We start from the raw sequence: 15,341 nt of genomic DNA, 5'->3' as shown, positions 1-15,341 counted from the left end.
CATACCCCAACTTCCCATGTGAGTGATGCTTGTGCGTTCCAAATTCTAAAATGAAGCTCTAGGCCCACCAGAAAGTTTGGGGGTTTTTAATCACATGCAGTCATACACGTCTTGTCTGTCATCCCTGTGAAACACCTTTGTTTTTTCTTAAAAAAATCAAAAAATTCACATAATCTCATGCTGTCCCAACACAAGGAAAACACAACCACCTCCCTTTACCAAGGAATAGACCCGAGTGTAAAAAATAAAAATTTCTTTAAATTACTTTGCTTCCACTTAAAATTGCATGTTTTATTTCTCACAATCCCAGCACAGGTGCCCCATTACTCCCTCCCTCTCCCCTCCCCCCACCCCCTGCTACCCCCCAAACTAGTTTCTAGCAGGCTAAGATCCTGGGCACCCTCCTTAGAGCAAACAGTGATGAGAGCTCCTGAAACCTGGGCAAAATGCTTCTCTGCACAATGGATATGGGTAGAGTCCTGTGACCCAGCAATTCCTAAGTCACTTTGTGCAGTGCAATTTGTACCCTCTGAACTGACTGCTTGGGGTATATGGGGTTTAGGGGAAAGAAGCTGACGTTGCCTTCTGTTATTTTACCCTTTCAACATTAAACAGAGACCAAGAAAGAAATGGTTCCAATATTTCACCACGTATATTTCTTCTTATGCAGTCTAAGCTGAGAATGCCATGTAAATGGGTCACCGCGAAATGCAGCAATTGAAATTTTCTCCAATCAAAATAAGAAACAAACCAGTATGATCTTACTTCAATTAACTTTTGAAGGTTTTACAGCAGTTAAAGTATTTTTGCTTCTATGTATGAAGGTTAAAAAAATCATTTTTTTTTCATAAAATACAAGAGCAACCAATTTCACCATTGAGTAAAAGTAAAAACTGCGATTCTTTTTTAAATTAGTCCAAAGTGGCATTTAGGAACTTAGTAGTTTGCTGCTGCACTGACACCATGACAAATCAAAGTGTAGGGTGGGGTTTTTGTTTCTCTTTTGTTTTCAATATCCAATGCTCATGGATCAAGTTCTGGAAATGTTCCAATCATAAGGCAGGGATCTGTTTGGTTTCCACCACGCATTTGCTCCTTGGGTTGGATGCTGGAGGGTGAGGCACGGTTTGCCGGACCCAGGTCGACTACCTAGTAGTCATCAAGGTCAAAAAATTCATCATCTCCCCCTTGGTATTCCATTCCCTGGAAGTCTACTCGGTACCGCAAGATACCTGGGGACAAACAAAGGATAAGCTACTGATTCCAGATAGTGTGAACGGTAGCAGGCCAGCCTAGTCCTGTTATGAAACCAGGAGCTGGATTAACAAAGGGAAGAGCTCTGAGTCAAAGTCTCCAAAGTCCTCCTTGGCTCCTATAGCCTCCTGACTGGGCTGGATGTTTACACATGAAGTAGGGAAACATTCACAAGTCATGTTCTAAACCTCTCAATTCCTGGACACCCCCACCCCCACCCCCACCCCAAGACAAGGATTCCCTGAGGGAGGTCATGTCAATTATCCAAAGTCACCAAGCAACACCAAGCAGTATGGGGAGAATGGGGCCCTGAAGAGCCCTGTGGAGATGCTTACCTCCAATTCCACCAAATCCTTTCACAAACTGGGATCCTTCCTGTGACTTGTCTGTAACAATTTCCAACGTCGCTCCAAATTTCTTATAGTTGTTAGCAAACCATTCCAGTAGTGGCATGCTCTCTATCAGCTCATGTTCCTGTCCTGTCTGTGGAAAAGACAGACCAAGGGTACAAAGACAATCAGGTGGAGGCAGTCTGGCTAGGATGTCAGTTCCATGGATAAGTCAAACTTCTTTAGAGTTATGCCACACCCAAACATATTCTAAGATCTCAACATACTATCTCTTAGGCACTAAGCTTCAACAGTTTGGACACCATACATTATCACAGTATTAAATTCCCAACATACACACAGCAATTCTGCACATTATAATTTACACTGTTTGCCTCCTATGTCACACTACTTAGGATATTCCCAGAGCAGCCCTACAGGATTGGTTTTTTTGGAGCCACAAAGAACAAGACCCTCAGAACTGAAGGAACTATTTGAGGAAACCAGACTGTGAAGCTGATGCTACATCAAACTTTATAATATATGTAGACCAGACCTGAAGAAGTCAGTCCAAAACTTAGTTAAAACTGACCTTAGTTTTTCAGATGACCAAGATAAAGAGGGGAAAAAGGTACTATTTTGTGACTGGATTAAATTTTGTTATTATTGGAAAAGGATATGATATGAAATGATCCAGAATGTAGCAGAATTAGGAAAACTATATACACAATGTTTAAAATATAAAAGTAATATCAAAATACTAAACCATGAAAATTATGCAATTGTAATGACTAAGAAGCTTGGCTTTGAAAAAGTATCTACTCCATCCTTGTGCAGAGGGTAGGGAACTATAGATGAAGCCTATTAACAGACTATCACATTCAGTCAGTTTGCAAATGGTTTGTTATGCTGAATTGCTCCTTTTTTCTTCTTAATGTTACAAGTGTTCTATGGGGGGTTAGGTTGAGTGATGGGATGCATTCAGAAATTAAGGTGACAGGAAAAGAAAAGATTTAAATTTAATAAAATTCTTTACTGAAATTTTTCCCCCTATAACTTTCAATTTTGAATATATTTCTCTTCCCACCCCAAAGTGTCAGTCCTGTAACAAAGGAGAAGAAAAAAGAAAACAGTTAAGCAAAACTAACCAAGACTTTCGTTAACTTTGTCTCACATTATATGCAACATTCCATACTTGTAGTTCAACTCTGCCAAGGGAAATAAATTCATTTTCCCATTTCTTCTTCAAAATCAAGTTTGGGAAATAGTATGCTTTTATTTATTTTAAAAATCTTTTGATTTAAATTGTGGTATTTGCTGTATCAGTTAACATAAGCCTTCCGTATTCTCTGAATTCTCCATCTTCATAATTTCTAACAAAAAAGTGTTTCTTCATTTTTATGTAAACAAGACTTTTATAACTTTGACCTTTTGGAGACACATGCCTAGCTTAGTGTATTAGTGTGCAAGGGCACTTAGGTGGCGCAGTGGATAGAACACTGGCCCTAGAGTCAGGAAAATCTGAATTCAAATATGGCCTAAGACAGTAATTATCTGTGCAAACTTGAGCAAGCCATTTAGCCCCCACTGCCTTGTTAAAAAAAAAAAACCAACCAAAAAAAGGTATATTAGGAGGCAGAGCAATTTCATATGGTAAATAGTTTATAATTCTTTTATGTCCTATGACTTATCCACTGAATCCGACACATTCTGTCAGTTCACCATGTTAGAACCATCACATATTTGATGTATAGATTTCCCATAATCGATAGCTTTTCCTTATCATAAACTTGCTCTCAGAAATTTCTTGGTGCAAAAGCTTTCCAATTTCACATAATTTTTATTATTTTGTGATTGCTTCTTTCATTTCTTTGGTTAAGAATTCTGCTGCTAGTAATAAGCTGTGACAAGTAGCTGATGTGGTTTTTCATTTAAATTTTTTAATGGCATGACCTTTAAAAATTCAGATTCCATATTCACTGTGAACTTATTGGTAGCATATGGTATGAGATATTGGCTTCAAGTTAATTTCTGCCAAATGATTTTGTCAGTTTTCAGCTGAAAAACAAAATAAATCAAAACAAGAGTTAGGTTTATGTCCTCACAATGATGTCTCACAAGCAAAACTGCACTATTTTAAAGTGAGAGGGATGAAGCTGGAGTACTCCAATGTTTACAAATCTAAGAAAAAATGAGAATATTAGAAGTGGAACCCTCAGATTTTTATGGATCAGGAAATAGTTATGGCAAGAGATTGAAACCAAAAACCCATACATACCTCTTTGTCTGTAAAGTGAGATTTGTCCTTCTCTTGCTCTGGAGTTAAATACAGAATCTTCTCTTCTATAGATTTTGGCAAAAAAGAAAAAAAATGGCATTTAAATACCAGACCTTATGCTAAGCACAAACATTTTATAATTATTATCTCATCTAATATTCACAATAATCCTGGGATGTAGGTGCTATTATGATCCTTGTTTTACAGATAAGGACACTGAAACAAATTAAGTGACATGCCCAGAGTCACATAGCTCTGAATTGTCTAAGGCTAGATTTGATCTCAGGACTTACTGACTTCCAAGCCAGTGCTCTATTCAGTTCTTACCTCACTGGTTCAAAGAGAATATACATGAAATACTGAGAAAACTTATATGTCTATATATTTATTTTAGAAAGATTTTTTTTGGGAGGGAGGGATGATGGTGGTAGGAAAGGAAAAAGTAAGATAGAGAGGTAGTGACAAGGTAGTGATAGAGAGTTAAGTTTTTTTTATGCCCACAAAACTATTTAAAAGATTTTTTTGTTTAGGTTTTTTTGCAAGGCAAACGAGGTTAAGTGGCTTGTCCAAGGCCACACAGCTAGGTAATTATTAAGGGTCTAAGACCAGATTTGAACCCAGGTACTCCCGACTCCAGGGTCAGTGCTCTATCCACTACGCCACCTAGCTGCCCCTATTTAAAGGATTTTTAAGACTGCTGGTAAGCAACTCTGAATTTCTAAAAAGAAATCTCATTACTTTATATTAACTTATCATACCTTCTGTGCCTTGGCAATGAAGAACATATCTCATTATATCTAGATTTTCATAGACTATCAGGATCTCTACAGCTCCCATTTCCAAAGCCTTTAGTGTGTCTTCAACTCCAAAACAGTACTTCCCGGTGTCTTGGCTAATTTCATCAAAGTATCGTCCTACAATTAGAAAATGCCCAAGAGGACAAGTCAATTCAATAATCCAATAAACATCTATTAAACACCTATGTAAAAAGCATTGGCTAGATGCTGGGGATAGAATGATAAAAATAAGACCATCCTTGCCCTCAAGGAGCTTCCATTCTACTGGGGAAGGCATCGTTTATAGCAATCAATACATTTATATACAAAATAATTTTAAGAGGGGAGATCAGGAAAGGTATCAGGAAGTAGCACCTGAGCTACGCTTGAAGGAAGCTAATAATGTTACAAGGCAAGGATAAAGACCACTATGAACTAAGGAAAGTAAGCAGTCAATTGCCTGTAATAGAAAATGATACAAAAGACTACAAAGGTAAGTGAAAGTCATATTGCAAAGAACTTTAAATGCCATCCTGAAGGATTTCTACTTTATCCTTAAGGTGATAGAAAGCCATTGTAGATTTCTCAATAGTGAAGTTAAGTACCATGGTCAGATTGTTTTTACAAACAACTTGGCAGCTGGAGGAAGGATTAGAAAAGGAAGAGACTAAAGTCAGGAAAACCAATTAGAAGGCTATCACAACAGTCTCAGAAAGTGATAATGAGGATCTAAACTAAAAAAGAAACTGAATGGAGTGAAGGGGATGAATGAAAGAAATACTGCAGACTTGCTAACTGACTGGATATGGAGATTGAGTAAGAGAGAGATCATGAATGACTCTCAAGTTTTAAACTTGGGTGACTAGGAAAATGGTGGTGACAGAAAAAAAGAGAAGTTTAAAAGGGATTTTTTTGGGGGGAAGTGAGATAACAAGCTCCATTGAAAATATTTTGAGTTTGGAATGCCTACAGGATAATTAGTTAAGAGATACCTAGGGGCAGCTAGGTGGCGCAGTGGATAGAGCACTGGCCTTGGAGTCAGGAGTACCTGGGTTCAAATCCGACCTCAGACACTTAATAATGACCTAGCCGTGTGGCCTTGGGCAAGCCACTTAACCCCATTGCCTTCAAAAAAAAAATCTTAAAAAAAAAAGGATATCTAGTAGGCAGTTGTTATATGGGAATGGAGTTCAGAAGACAGATTAAGGCTGGCTGCCTATATAGTTGTAGAAGTCAAATATAAAGAGATAAATGAAGCCACAAAAGCTGTTAGGATTACTAAAGGAGAGAGCAAAGAGGGGCCAGGACAGAATTTTGGTGGATGCAAGATGGGAAAGGATGATTTGGCAAAGAAGACCAAGAAGGATGAGTCAGAAGGGAAGAGAAGTGTCAAAGCTAGAGGTAAGGTAAGAACAACTGAGGACTTTTAAAAGTTTTAGTTGTATATAAGCCAAACTACAAGGGATTGAAGAGTGGTAATTGAGGAAAATAATGAGTATAAATAATTCTTTTCCTAGGGATTTGACTATTTAAAAGAAAGGATAAAGGATAACACTTTGGAGAATGTTAGAACCAAATAAACATTTAAGGATCATGGATATCTGGAAGAGAAATAATGAATAGATAAGGACAGCCTGAAAATAAAAGGGGGAATTACTTGAGAGGAAAGCTCTTGAAGATGTGAGATCAGAAATATAAGTGGAGCATTTTAGGCTCGGCAAGAAGTCATCTAATAGAAGAACTAGCCTAGAAGAAAATGGAAGATGGGGATGGGTTTGTTAGGAAGTGTAGAGTGGACAAGAAGAGGGAACTCATGAAAGATGGTCTCTATTTTCTCAGTTAAAGTCAGAGAGAAAGGTGACATTGATGGATATAAGCTCTGAGCAGACACTGTGGAGAACTTGACAGTCAATCTGTAAAGAATAAAAGGATTGTCATGCAATAAGGGCCCAACTGGGATTAGAAAATATGTACTTGTAGTGGAACCTATCAATGGTTATACTACTTGTTTTTCAGGGATCCAGCAGCAAATAATTAGGAATGAAGAAGACAGACAGACAGTAAAAGATATATATATTAACTTGTACCTTTCAAATGCAGACCAAATCATAAGTGGAAAAAAAAGCTTATATTGAAGATAAGGCATGAGATAACCACCCCCACCCTCCACCCTCCAGCAATTGTCAAGATTTCACAGAATGATACACGGAAGGGAGTATTGGTGCTCTGGGGACAGTGTTATACACGAGCAATTCTTAGGCTAGGATCACCATGAAACACACTTATTGTTTATATCTTCAGATTCATAGAATTTTATAGCTGAAAGGGACCTTTAAGAATATTATTCTAACAGGACCCTAATTAATTTTCTAATTATTCCTTCCTATTACCTTCCTATGCCTTTGAAGCAAAAAAGTAACCTGCTTCAAAGATGGGAAAACACTGGAATAGGGAAAACCCTAAGGAAACTATGGAAATTAGCTACATTCCATCCATACCTATTAGTTTCTTCTCTTGAATGAATTTCACGTTGGAGAGGACTTCAGTAGACAACTCAATTGCCTGATTGAATCCATTTTCACCACCATAGGAGATATCAACTAATTTTAAAACTTTCGATTGCAATCGCTTTGACACAAATAAAAAAAACATCATCAGTATTTTCAAAGCATGGCATATGATCACTGGGTCAGTAAATTTGAATTTGGGGATTGAGGAGAGGAGACAGGTTTAGTTTATTGAGTGTAGGCTCTGCTTTCCCTATGAAATACATGGCTAGAGAGAGACTTCCCTAGTCAACCTTCTAATAAGCTTAAATAGAAATAGAACTGCTTTGCTTTTAGGGTGGGGAAAGGCTATCTGGTGAAGTTCAAAACACTTTTATGGCTTTACCTAATGAATAGGAATATGATCACAAGATCACCATTTTAGAATAAAGGAACTTGGAGGTAATTTATTCCATACCCTTTATTTTATAGAAACTGATTTTTCTAAGGACACATGGTTCCTGAGTAACTGAGCCAGAACCTGAACCAGGCTCTCTTAACTCAATTGAGCAATCCCAGAATTAGGAGGCAATCCATACCCAAGCAAGAATCACCCCCTTATTCTAATGTGGAGGTTCTTGAAAGCTCTGCCTATTATCTACTAAACCAGAAAGTCTTCTGGGTATGGTCCCCGTGACTGACCATGTCTGCTGCCAGAGGTCCAGTAGAAACAAGCACAGAGAAGCTTTTCCCAGAAGGTTGGCTACCAGGTGACAAAGTTTTAGGGCTTTATGATCCATGAAAACAGGCACAAACTACATTTTTCTGATCAGGGAAGCTCTCTGAATTGAACCAGCATCTCAGTGAGAATTCAAGGCATTTGCAATCCTCATTTTTTTAAGACCCAAGCTGTCACTGCTTACCCTTATTTCAACATGGATGGATACTCTAGGTATTATAAGAAGTGGAAAGGGAGAAATAGCAAAGAGGGACAATGATCTCAGCCATGGCAAGGCAAAAACCAGAAAAGGATAGGGAAAACATAGCTCTTTAACACAAATGAATGACCCTTTACAAAATGACATGTTTCTCTGGAATAAAGCATAATTTCTAAACAGCTACTATATGCTGCTCTCTCAACCATCTGTGTCTCCTATTTCCTGTCTAATTCAGATGTCTTTCACATCTCCTTACTTTCTCCCAGAATAAATGATAATCTAACTTACAGCAGAGAATAATTCCTTTTAATACTAAATCCCTATTATTTAAATCAGACTACTTATACTAGCTCCCACTGAAGCTAGGTTCTCTAGCTGCCAAAAATGCTAGATGCCATGAGTCCCAAAGCTGGTTTGCCAAGTTCAAGAGAACTTACCCCTAGGGCACACAGAATGGAAAGCTCCTCCTCTTTCACTCACCTGATCAAACATGTCAGATTGACTTAGTTCAGTTTTGAAGTCAGCTGATCCAGCTAATACGAGACCAGCCACATTCACTTTGTCCCCAGAAATAAACAGCTGCACAGCAGTTTCTGCTACCTTCCTTACATAGTTGTGTCGTTTTTCCATTCGTAAACGGGCAAAACGCAAAGCAGACTGACCTCCCCTACCTTTGAAACAAAGATAATGTCAGTAAGACAGAGTAATGATTTCCAAGAAAAACAAACAAAAAATTACCAGGCTGATCACTCCTCAAGTGGACTAAAGGCAGTCAAATAAATGAAATTATTATTATTACTTGACTAGATTAAATAATTACCCATTAACACTTAACAAGATGGGTTTAAACTTCAGAGTTCTAGTTTATTATTTTGAAAATTTCAGAAAGGAAAAATGATCACATCTTCAATCATTTAATAATATCTCCAAGCTACAATCTGTATTTTACTCTGTGTTCTTTTCTCACATGCCTTCCACTTTCCTATTATTATTAGGAGAAAGACAAATGAGCTTGTGTTCTCTTCCTAGTTTACCGTGTTTCTTTGGGAGATCCACAGTGAATTTGTGCAGGACTTCTCTTGTGTTTCCTTGAAGAGTGCCAAAGAGTGCACCACTACCATCTATTACAATAAAGCCAAACTTGCTATCATCAGACAGTAGCGCTGTAAGAGCCTAGAAAATGAATATCACACAATAAGCAGACATCTTAATGGCTCAGAGGAAAAATTCTTTGAGAACTAAGATACCATAACCAACAGGGCATGCTTTGCACACAAGAAGTTCTTTAAAGTTTGTTGAACCAAATGAGAATAAATACACAAAATTGATTTCTTTTGACATTTAAATCAGTGGTACTGCAGTAAAATGGCTAGTGATGCTAACTTCAAATATAAGGTAACCGATTCCAATGAATTTTGAACCTCTTTCTGGCCTAACCTAAAAATGTAGATGACAATCAAAAGATAGAAAATGTAACAAGTACCCAATTCATTAAAAGGAGATTACCATTTTGAACTTACCCTTGCAATCCTATTTAATAAGGCAAAGAAAACATCTAAAAACCTCAAAAACTCATGGTGTATAAAACTAACAAATTAAGGCTCTGAGTTCACACTGTTTAAAAGAACCTGTTATGTAATCTTCCTTCTCTGAAGTGGGCCTAAAAAAGTGTGAAACTGAAAGCAATTGTCTGAAGAAATCATCTTCTTGCTCAAGAAAATAATTTCCTAAGATATATTTGCCATTTCTGTCTGAACACCTGGGATCTGATTGGTGTAGGAAACTCCCTCTAAAATGCAGATCAGTAAAACTTATTCATAATGTATAGTCAATCAGCAAGCAATTATTTAATTGCTCATGACCTAGGAAATGGGCTAAATGCTGTGGGTAACAAAGGCAAAAATGAAACAGACAAGTTCAAGAAATTTATAATCTAGTCAGAGGAAACAACATGTAATACGTACTGTATAGGTATACAAAAAATAGAAGATAAAATTATGGGGAAAGGAATTAAAGGCTAGGCATTAAAAATTAGGTGACTGTGTCAAGGTTAAATAACTAAAATGTTTAAGAGGCAGCACTTAAACTCTGACTCTGAGATAGATCAGAATTCTACATACTTGGCCCTATATCACAAAAATGAGATCTCTTTGAATTGAGGGGAAAAGATATGGATGGGGGTAATATAGTATTTAAATCTTGCTACAAACTCCAATATAAGGAATCTTCCTGTGCAACACCCCCCCCCCCTGAGTTTTAAAGGTAGCAGAACCCTTTCCTTAAAATACAAATTTTATCTATTTCCCATCCCCCATATGGCAAAGTAGAAGCTTTTAGACCAAGATGATAGTTTGTACCCTTTAAGCTTGGCAGACTGACAGTTGCTGGGTGGTAACCTTAAATTTCAGAAGACACAGCCCACTTTAAATTGGGAATAGGAAAATACTGTCTTTAAAATCAACCAGGAAAGTACAGATTAATCACTGTGATCAAGAATCTGTTCTATTTTTTTTTAAATCAATCTTTGCCCAATCCTGGAACAGATGTTTTCCTATGTCTACCATGCAGTAATTAGCATCAAGAAAGGACTGTTGCACATGTAAATGAAGTTGTGTTCTTAATGATGATCTGTTACACTGCCACCTGTGGGGAACAAATGTTTCTCCAAACTATTCTTCTCCATTAGCAGACACAATTAGCTTAACTTTGATTCTGATGGAGAACACGCTGAACTGTACACTAAGTTACCACTGCTACATCTAAAGGAAGCAGAATAAGGAAAATTACACAGAACTTCGGGGAAGAAGTTAGGATTCAGAAAAATTAATGAAGACAAACTTATTAAGTAACTTAAGCTGTCAGGCAATAATGAAACCCACAAAATTTAAATTCTGCCATGGTCAAACCATAATCAGGTAAAGCATGAGAGGGAAGTGACCTCTAATAAGAAACATATGACAACCCAGTATCATCCATTGGATGAATATCTGTTCTCAGTCCATTGTATAATTTTTTCACTACCATGGCCCATGAAAGGCAAAAGAATCAGGAGGTGATTTCAAATTCTGGATTGTCCTACTACTGTGTACAGATATGGGGCATGTTAGTGAGGTCTTCTCAACTAAAATTACTTAGGCCAAGAAAAAACCTGATCCAGAAAGTAGGCTCTCAAGACAAACTGTGGTACTGCACAATTATGCTTATACATTATCAAGATGTTTAATAAACAAAAAGTATATACAAACACAATTGATAAATAGGGGTAAAGCAGGTCAAATGCTCTCTTTTCCTACATTTCAAAGCCCATTCTTGTCCACTTTCCAAAAAAGTAGAATCGGTTAATGTCATACGGCAAAAAATGCTAGCTCCCATACAGATGACTGATGTGATGGCAACAACTGCACAAATTCCTTTCTTTCTTTTTTTTTTTTTAAGGTTTCTATTTAGTTTTCCTGAGAATGGTTTATCCTCATGCTTGGCAGAAAAAGGTTAGGGTTCTCTCTTTTCAGTTTAGTCACTGAACATCTGGAGTGGTGACATTCCATTTCCTCACCAAATCAACAAGAACAAATTGGCAACAAAGACTATTTAAAGTCTAATGAATGTCCCATGAGCTTCCTGCCAAGCATGGTCCCACCTACCCCAAATATAGATACAAGGTTCTTTTAGCTACCCCTATGTTGTGTGAATCCTGTATAAAGCCAGTATTTTGCTATAGTAGTACTAGTAGTAGTACAGATTTCAGAGATAATATGTATCAGAAAGTATCAGGTCCAGCTACTTAATCTTTCACCCCTTCTTCCCCACTCCCTGCCCCCCAGCCTGCTCCACTGAACAAATGAATAGCTTTCTTTCAAAACCCATGATAGAAAACTGTTTGGATTCTTACCTCTGTATGGAATTTGTTGTCACAAAGATACAATGATGTATTGATTGGTTTGAAAGGTTCAAAGTCAATGTTGACTTTCTTTTCCTTTCCTTCTTCTGTCACAATTGTTCCACAGTAAACAACCAGACCATTTGGAGGTACTGCAAAAATACAATGATTTAATCCCATTGAAAACCTTAAATTATTGTTTAAATATATTTTTAACATTTTGAGATCTGATAGGAATTTGATTTTAGCTTTTGTCCTCCTTCAGAAGACTAGGATTCAAGTCTAAGGTAGAGCACAAGATTAACATTTTAAAGCCAAAGTCTTATCTACATTTTGGAACTTGCTCTAACACGTCCCTATTTAGAAGAACATATTAATACAACTACCACTTAAATCTGCAAACAAAATAATGCTATATTCTATGGGAATAATAATAGCACCTACCTCCCAGGGTTGTTATGAGGATCAAATGAGATGACATATATAAAGCACCTTTCAAAGCTTAAAGTGCTATTAAATGCTATTATTATTGCTATTATTACCACCACTAAGAAAAGGAGATGACAAGTAGCCTAGGGAAACAAGTGTGACCAAAGTACTAGTGCAGCATCCTTGCTATAGAGTCCAACAAAAAACCTTGCCACGAGTGATTTTCTATAAAGGGACACAGAATGGGAAAAAAAGGTCATAAAAAGAAATAAATATATTTTAAGTCCGTTAAGTGCATGTAGACAGAAATCATAAATATTTTTAATACAGGAACATTGGGGAGGAGGAGAAATCATGTTATAAATGAAATACCTTTGTTATAGAGTTTGAGTCTTTGCTGTACAGATGTAATGGCTCCCAAAACTGAAAGGCGGTTTACACGAGATTTTATATTGGATGCAGTTCCAAACTCATCAGCTAACATTTTTGCCACTCGAGAAATCTGGTCTTTGGGAGGAATGATCAACGATATCATACTGGTGCCATTGCTGAGGAAGAGAAATAATGTTCCTTAAGAGTCTTAAATATCACATATTACTTATATCATAATGGAAGGAAAAAATAGAAACTCATTTTATCTGTACATCCCAAGAATTCATTTCCCTTCTTCATTCATGTCATTTCTAACTTTAAATGAAGGAAAAGACTGAAGACTGAAACAGGAATAATAGGAAATAATTATTAAAATCACACAGCCTTTTAATCTAAAGTTCCCACTAACAAGCATATACAGCAAAATACTAATAGCAGCACTTTTTGTAGTAGCAAAGAACTGGAAACAAAGGTAATTGACTATAGAATGGCTAAACTATTAGGAAGTAAATGTAATGAAATAATATTACTCTAAAATTTTATATCAAAAATTCAGAGAATATCAGATTACTGTCTTGAGAGGAGGGAAGGAGGGAGAAAAAAATGTGCAATTTAAAATCCTATTAAAAATAAATGTTGAAGGGGTAGCTAGGTGGTGCAGTGGATATATCACTGGCCCTAGATTCAGGGTACCTGAGTTCAAATCCAACCTCAGACATTTAATGATTACCTAGCAATGTGGCCTTGGGCAAACCACTTAACCCCATTTGCCTTATAAAAGCCTAAAAAAAAAAAAAATGTTGAAAACTATCCTTACATTTAACTGGAAAAAAAATTAGCAAATGAAAGACACATAGTGAAATCAAGATTATCTACAAAAAAGAAAAGATGTCAATGACTTTTTAAAAACTCCAACAGTTTCCCTTAAGGTGGCAATTCTCTTTTCAAAGGGACTAGATTTCTTTTCTTTTTCTCCACCTCTAACCTTCTCTGCTTTTACAGCTTTTCTTCTTGGTTTGAAATGTGCCTGAAACAAAATCTATACTAGGTATACCAAGCTGAGAAAAAATAATTCAATGACAAACCAGACACAGGATAAAAATCTAACAGTACCAAATAGCTAGGGGCTTATTATAATATCTATTAGTACTACTTAAAAACCAGTCTATCTTGTAGGTAATATTTATCTATTCTAAGATACAGCATACTATGCAATTTGATGCTAAATCAATCTATCTATCTATCTATCTATCTATCTATCTATCTATCTATCTATCTATCTATCTATATCTCTGCCTGATTCTCAAATTTGGGAGATTGTGGATTTGAAGCCCTTATAAATGGGAGCCAGGGAAAAGAGTAAAAGAGAATAATGTGAAAAGTTATCTTACATTTTCCTTCTTAATATACCTATTTCAAACATAAATTCCATCTATCCATACTTTAGAGAGAACTGATAAGGAAAGAAGGGGAGAAAGCCCTAAGAAAAGCAGAAGAGAATTCCATTACATCATTTATTACATGGATGTAGCATAGTTTTAATTTCATCTGCTCCTGGCACCCTCAAATATTTAGAGGAAAACCAATATATAACATTGTTATTTCTATTCCCCAATATTAGCAGAGATAGGTTCCACTGTTCATCTCTCTCATTCATTTCCTTTGTGCTGAACTTGATAGAAACCTTGGACACAGTAGCTTTATTTAGGAAAAGATAGTCAAAATGGGTACTCAGGTCATCCCTATGCTGTCTTCAGGTTGCTAGGTGACCCAAGAATGTAAAAACTGACACTGTTGTGTGAAAAACGAAGGTTTTAAATTTAGGCACAAAAATGTACCTAAGCTAGTTTGTTGAGAAAATTAACTAAATTAACTAAAGCTATCACTTTAGAGGGAACAGCTAGGTGGCACAGTGGGTAAAAGTGTTGGTTCTAGAGTCAGGAACATTCAACTTCTTGAATTCAACTCCAGTCTCAGGCACTTAGCAAGTCACTCAAACCCGTTTTGTCTCAAGTTTTTTTTATCCATAAAACAGATGAAGAAAATGGCAAATCTGTCCACTATCATTGCCAAGAAAACCTCAAATAGTATCATGAAGAGTCACATACAGCTGAAAAACAACTGAAACAAATAACCATTGCAGAGAGGATAAAATCATTGGGATAGTGTGATAGGCCTCTGCTGCCACCCTCTGGACATGAAACAAGTTCCTCTCTCCAAACTAAAGGATTGGAAAAAGATAATCTAAGGGGAAGTTTTAAAGCGAGTCAAAGAATAGAGAATTGTATAAGTTCAACAATATTCCCTGCTGATTTAGATACATTTTAGTGGTATGACAGCTTCTGACTTTTTTTTTTTAAGGTTTTTGCAAGGCAATGGGGTTACGTGGCCTGCCCCAAGGCCACACAGCTAGGTAATTATTAAGTGTCTGAGGCCAGATTTGAACTCAGGTACTTCTGACTCCAGGACCAGTGCTCTATCAACTGCTCCACCTAGATGCCCCAGCTTCTGACTCTTTTCAAAGACATATCACGTTAAACTATAAAAAGATGATCCTTATTATCAAAATTTCATTGATAAATTTTTAAAAATCAATTTTCCA

At 36.7% G+C, this 15,341-nt stretch overlaps 1 protein-coding gene across 3 annotated transcripts in view; it reads right to left on the bottom strand.

The window, feature by feature from the left end:
• Window positions 1-356: 356 nt before the first annotated feature.
• The window catches only part of ETF1 (eukaryotic translation termination factor 1), a 34,204-nt gene continuing 19,219 nt past the window's right edge, over window positions 357-15,341 (bottom strand). For 2 of the 3 annotated variants that reach the window (XM_074212934.1, XM_074212935.1), the window contains 9 exons: window positions 12,740-12,915; window positions 11,951-12,090; window positions 9,096-9,234; window positions 8,542-8,732; window positions 7,136-7,265; window positions 4,620-4,775; window positions 3,862-3,926; window positions 1,590-1,737; window positions 357-1,232 (listed from right to left, as the gene is read on the bottom strand). In XM_074212934.1, coding sequence (XP_074069035.1) covers window positions 1,150-1,232; window positions 1,590-1,737; window positions 3,862-3,926; window positions 4,620-4,775; window positions 7,136-7,265; window positions 8,542-8,732; window positions 9,096-9,234; window positions 11,951-12,090; window positions 12,740-12,915 — 1,228 coding nt within the window. In that variant the 3' untranslated portion in view covers window positions 357-1,149. The other variant, XM_074212936.1, reaches the window with a different exon arrangement.

This window comes from Macrotis lagotis, chromosome 1 (genome assembly GCF_037893015.1).
Source record: "Macrotis lagotis isolate mMagLag1 chromosome 1, bilby.v1.9.chrom.fasta, whole genome shotgun sequence".
Taxonomy (NCBI): domain Eukaryota; kingdom Metazoa; phylum Chordata; class Mammalia; order Peramelemorphia; family Peramelidae; genus Macrotis; species Macrotis lagotis.
The sequence above is the reverse complement of the archived record's forward strand: the minus strand, read 5'-3'. Positions and strand labels throughout refer to the sequence as shown.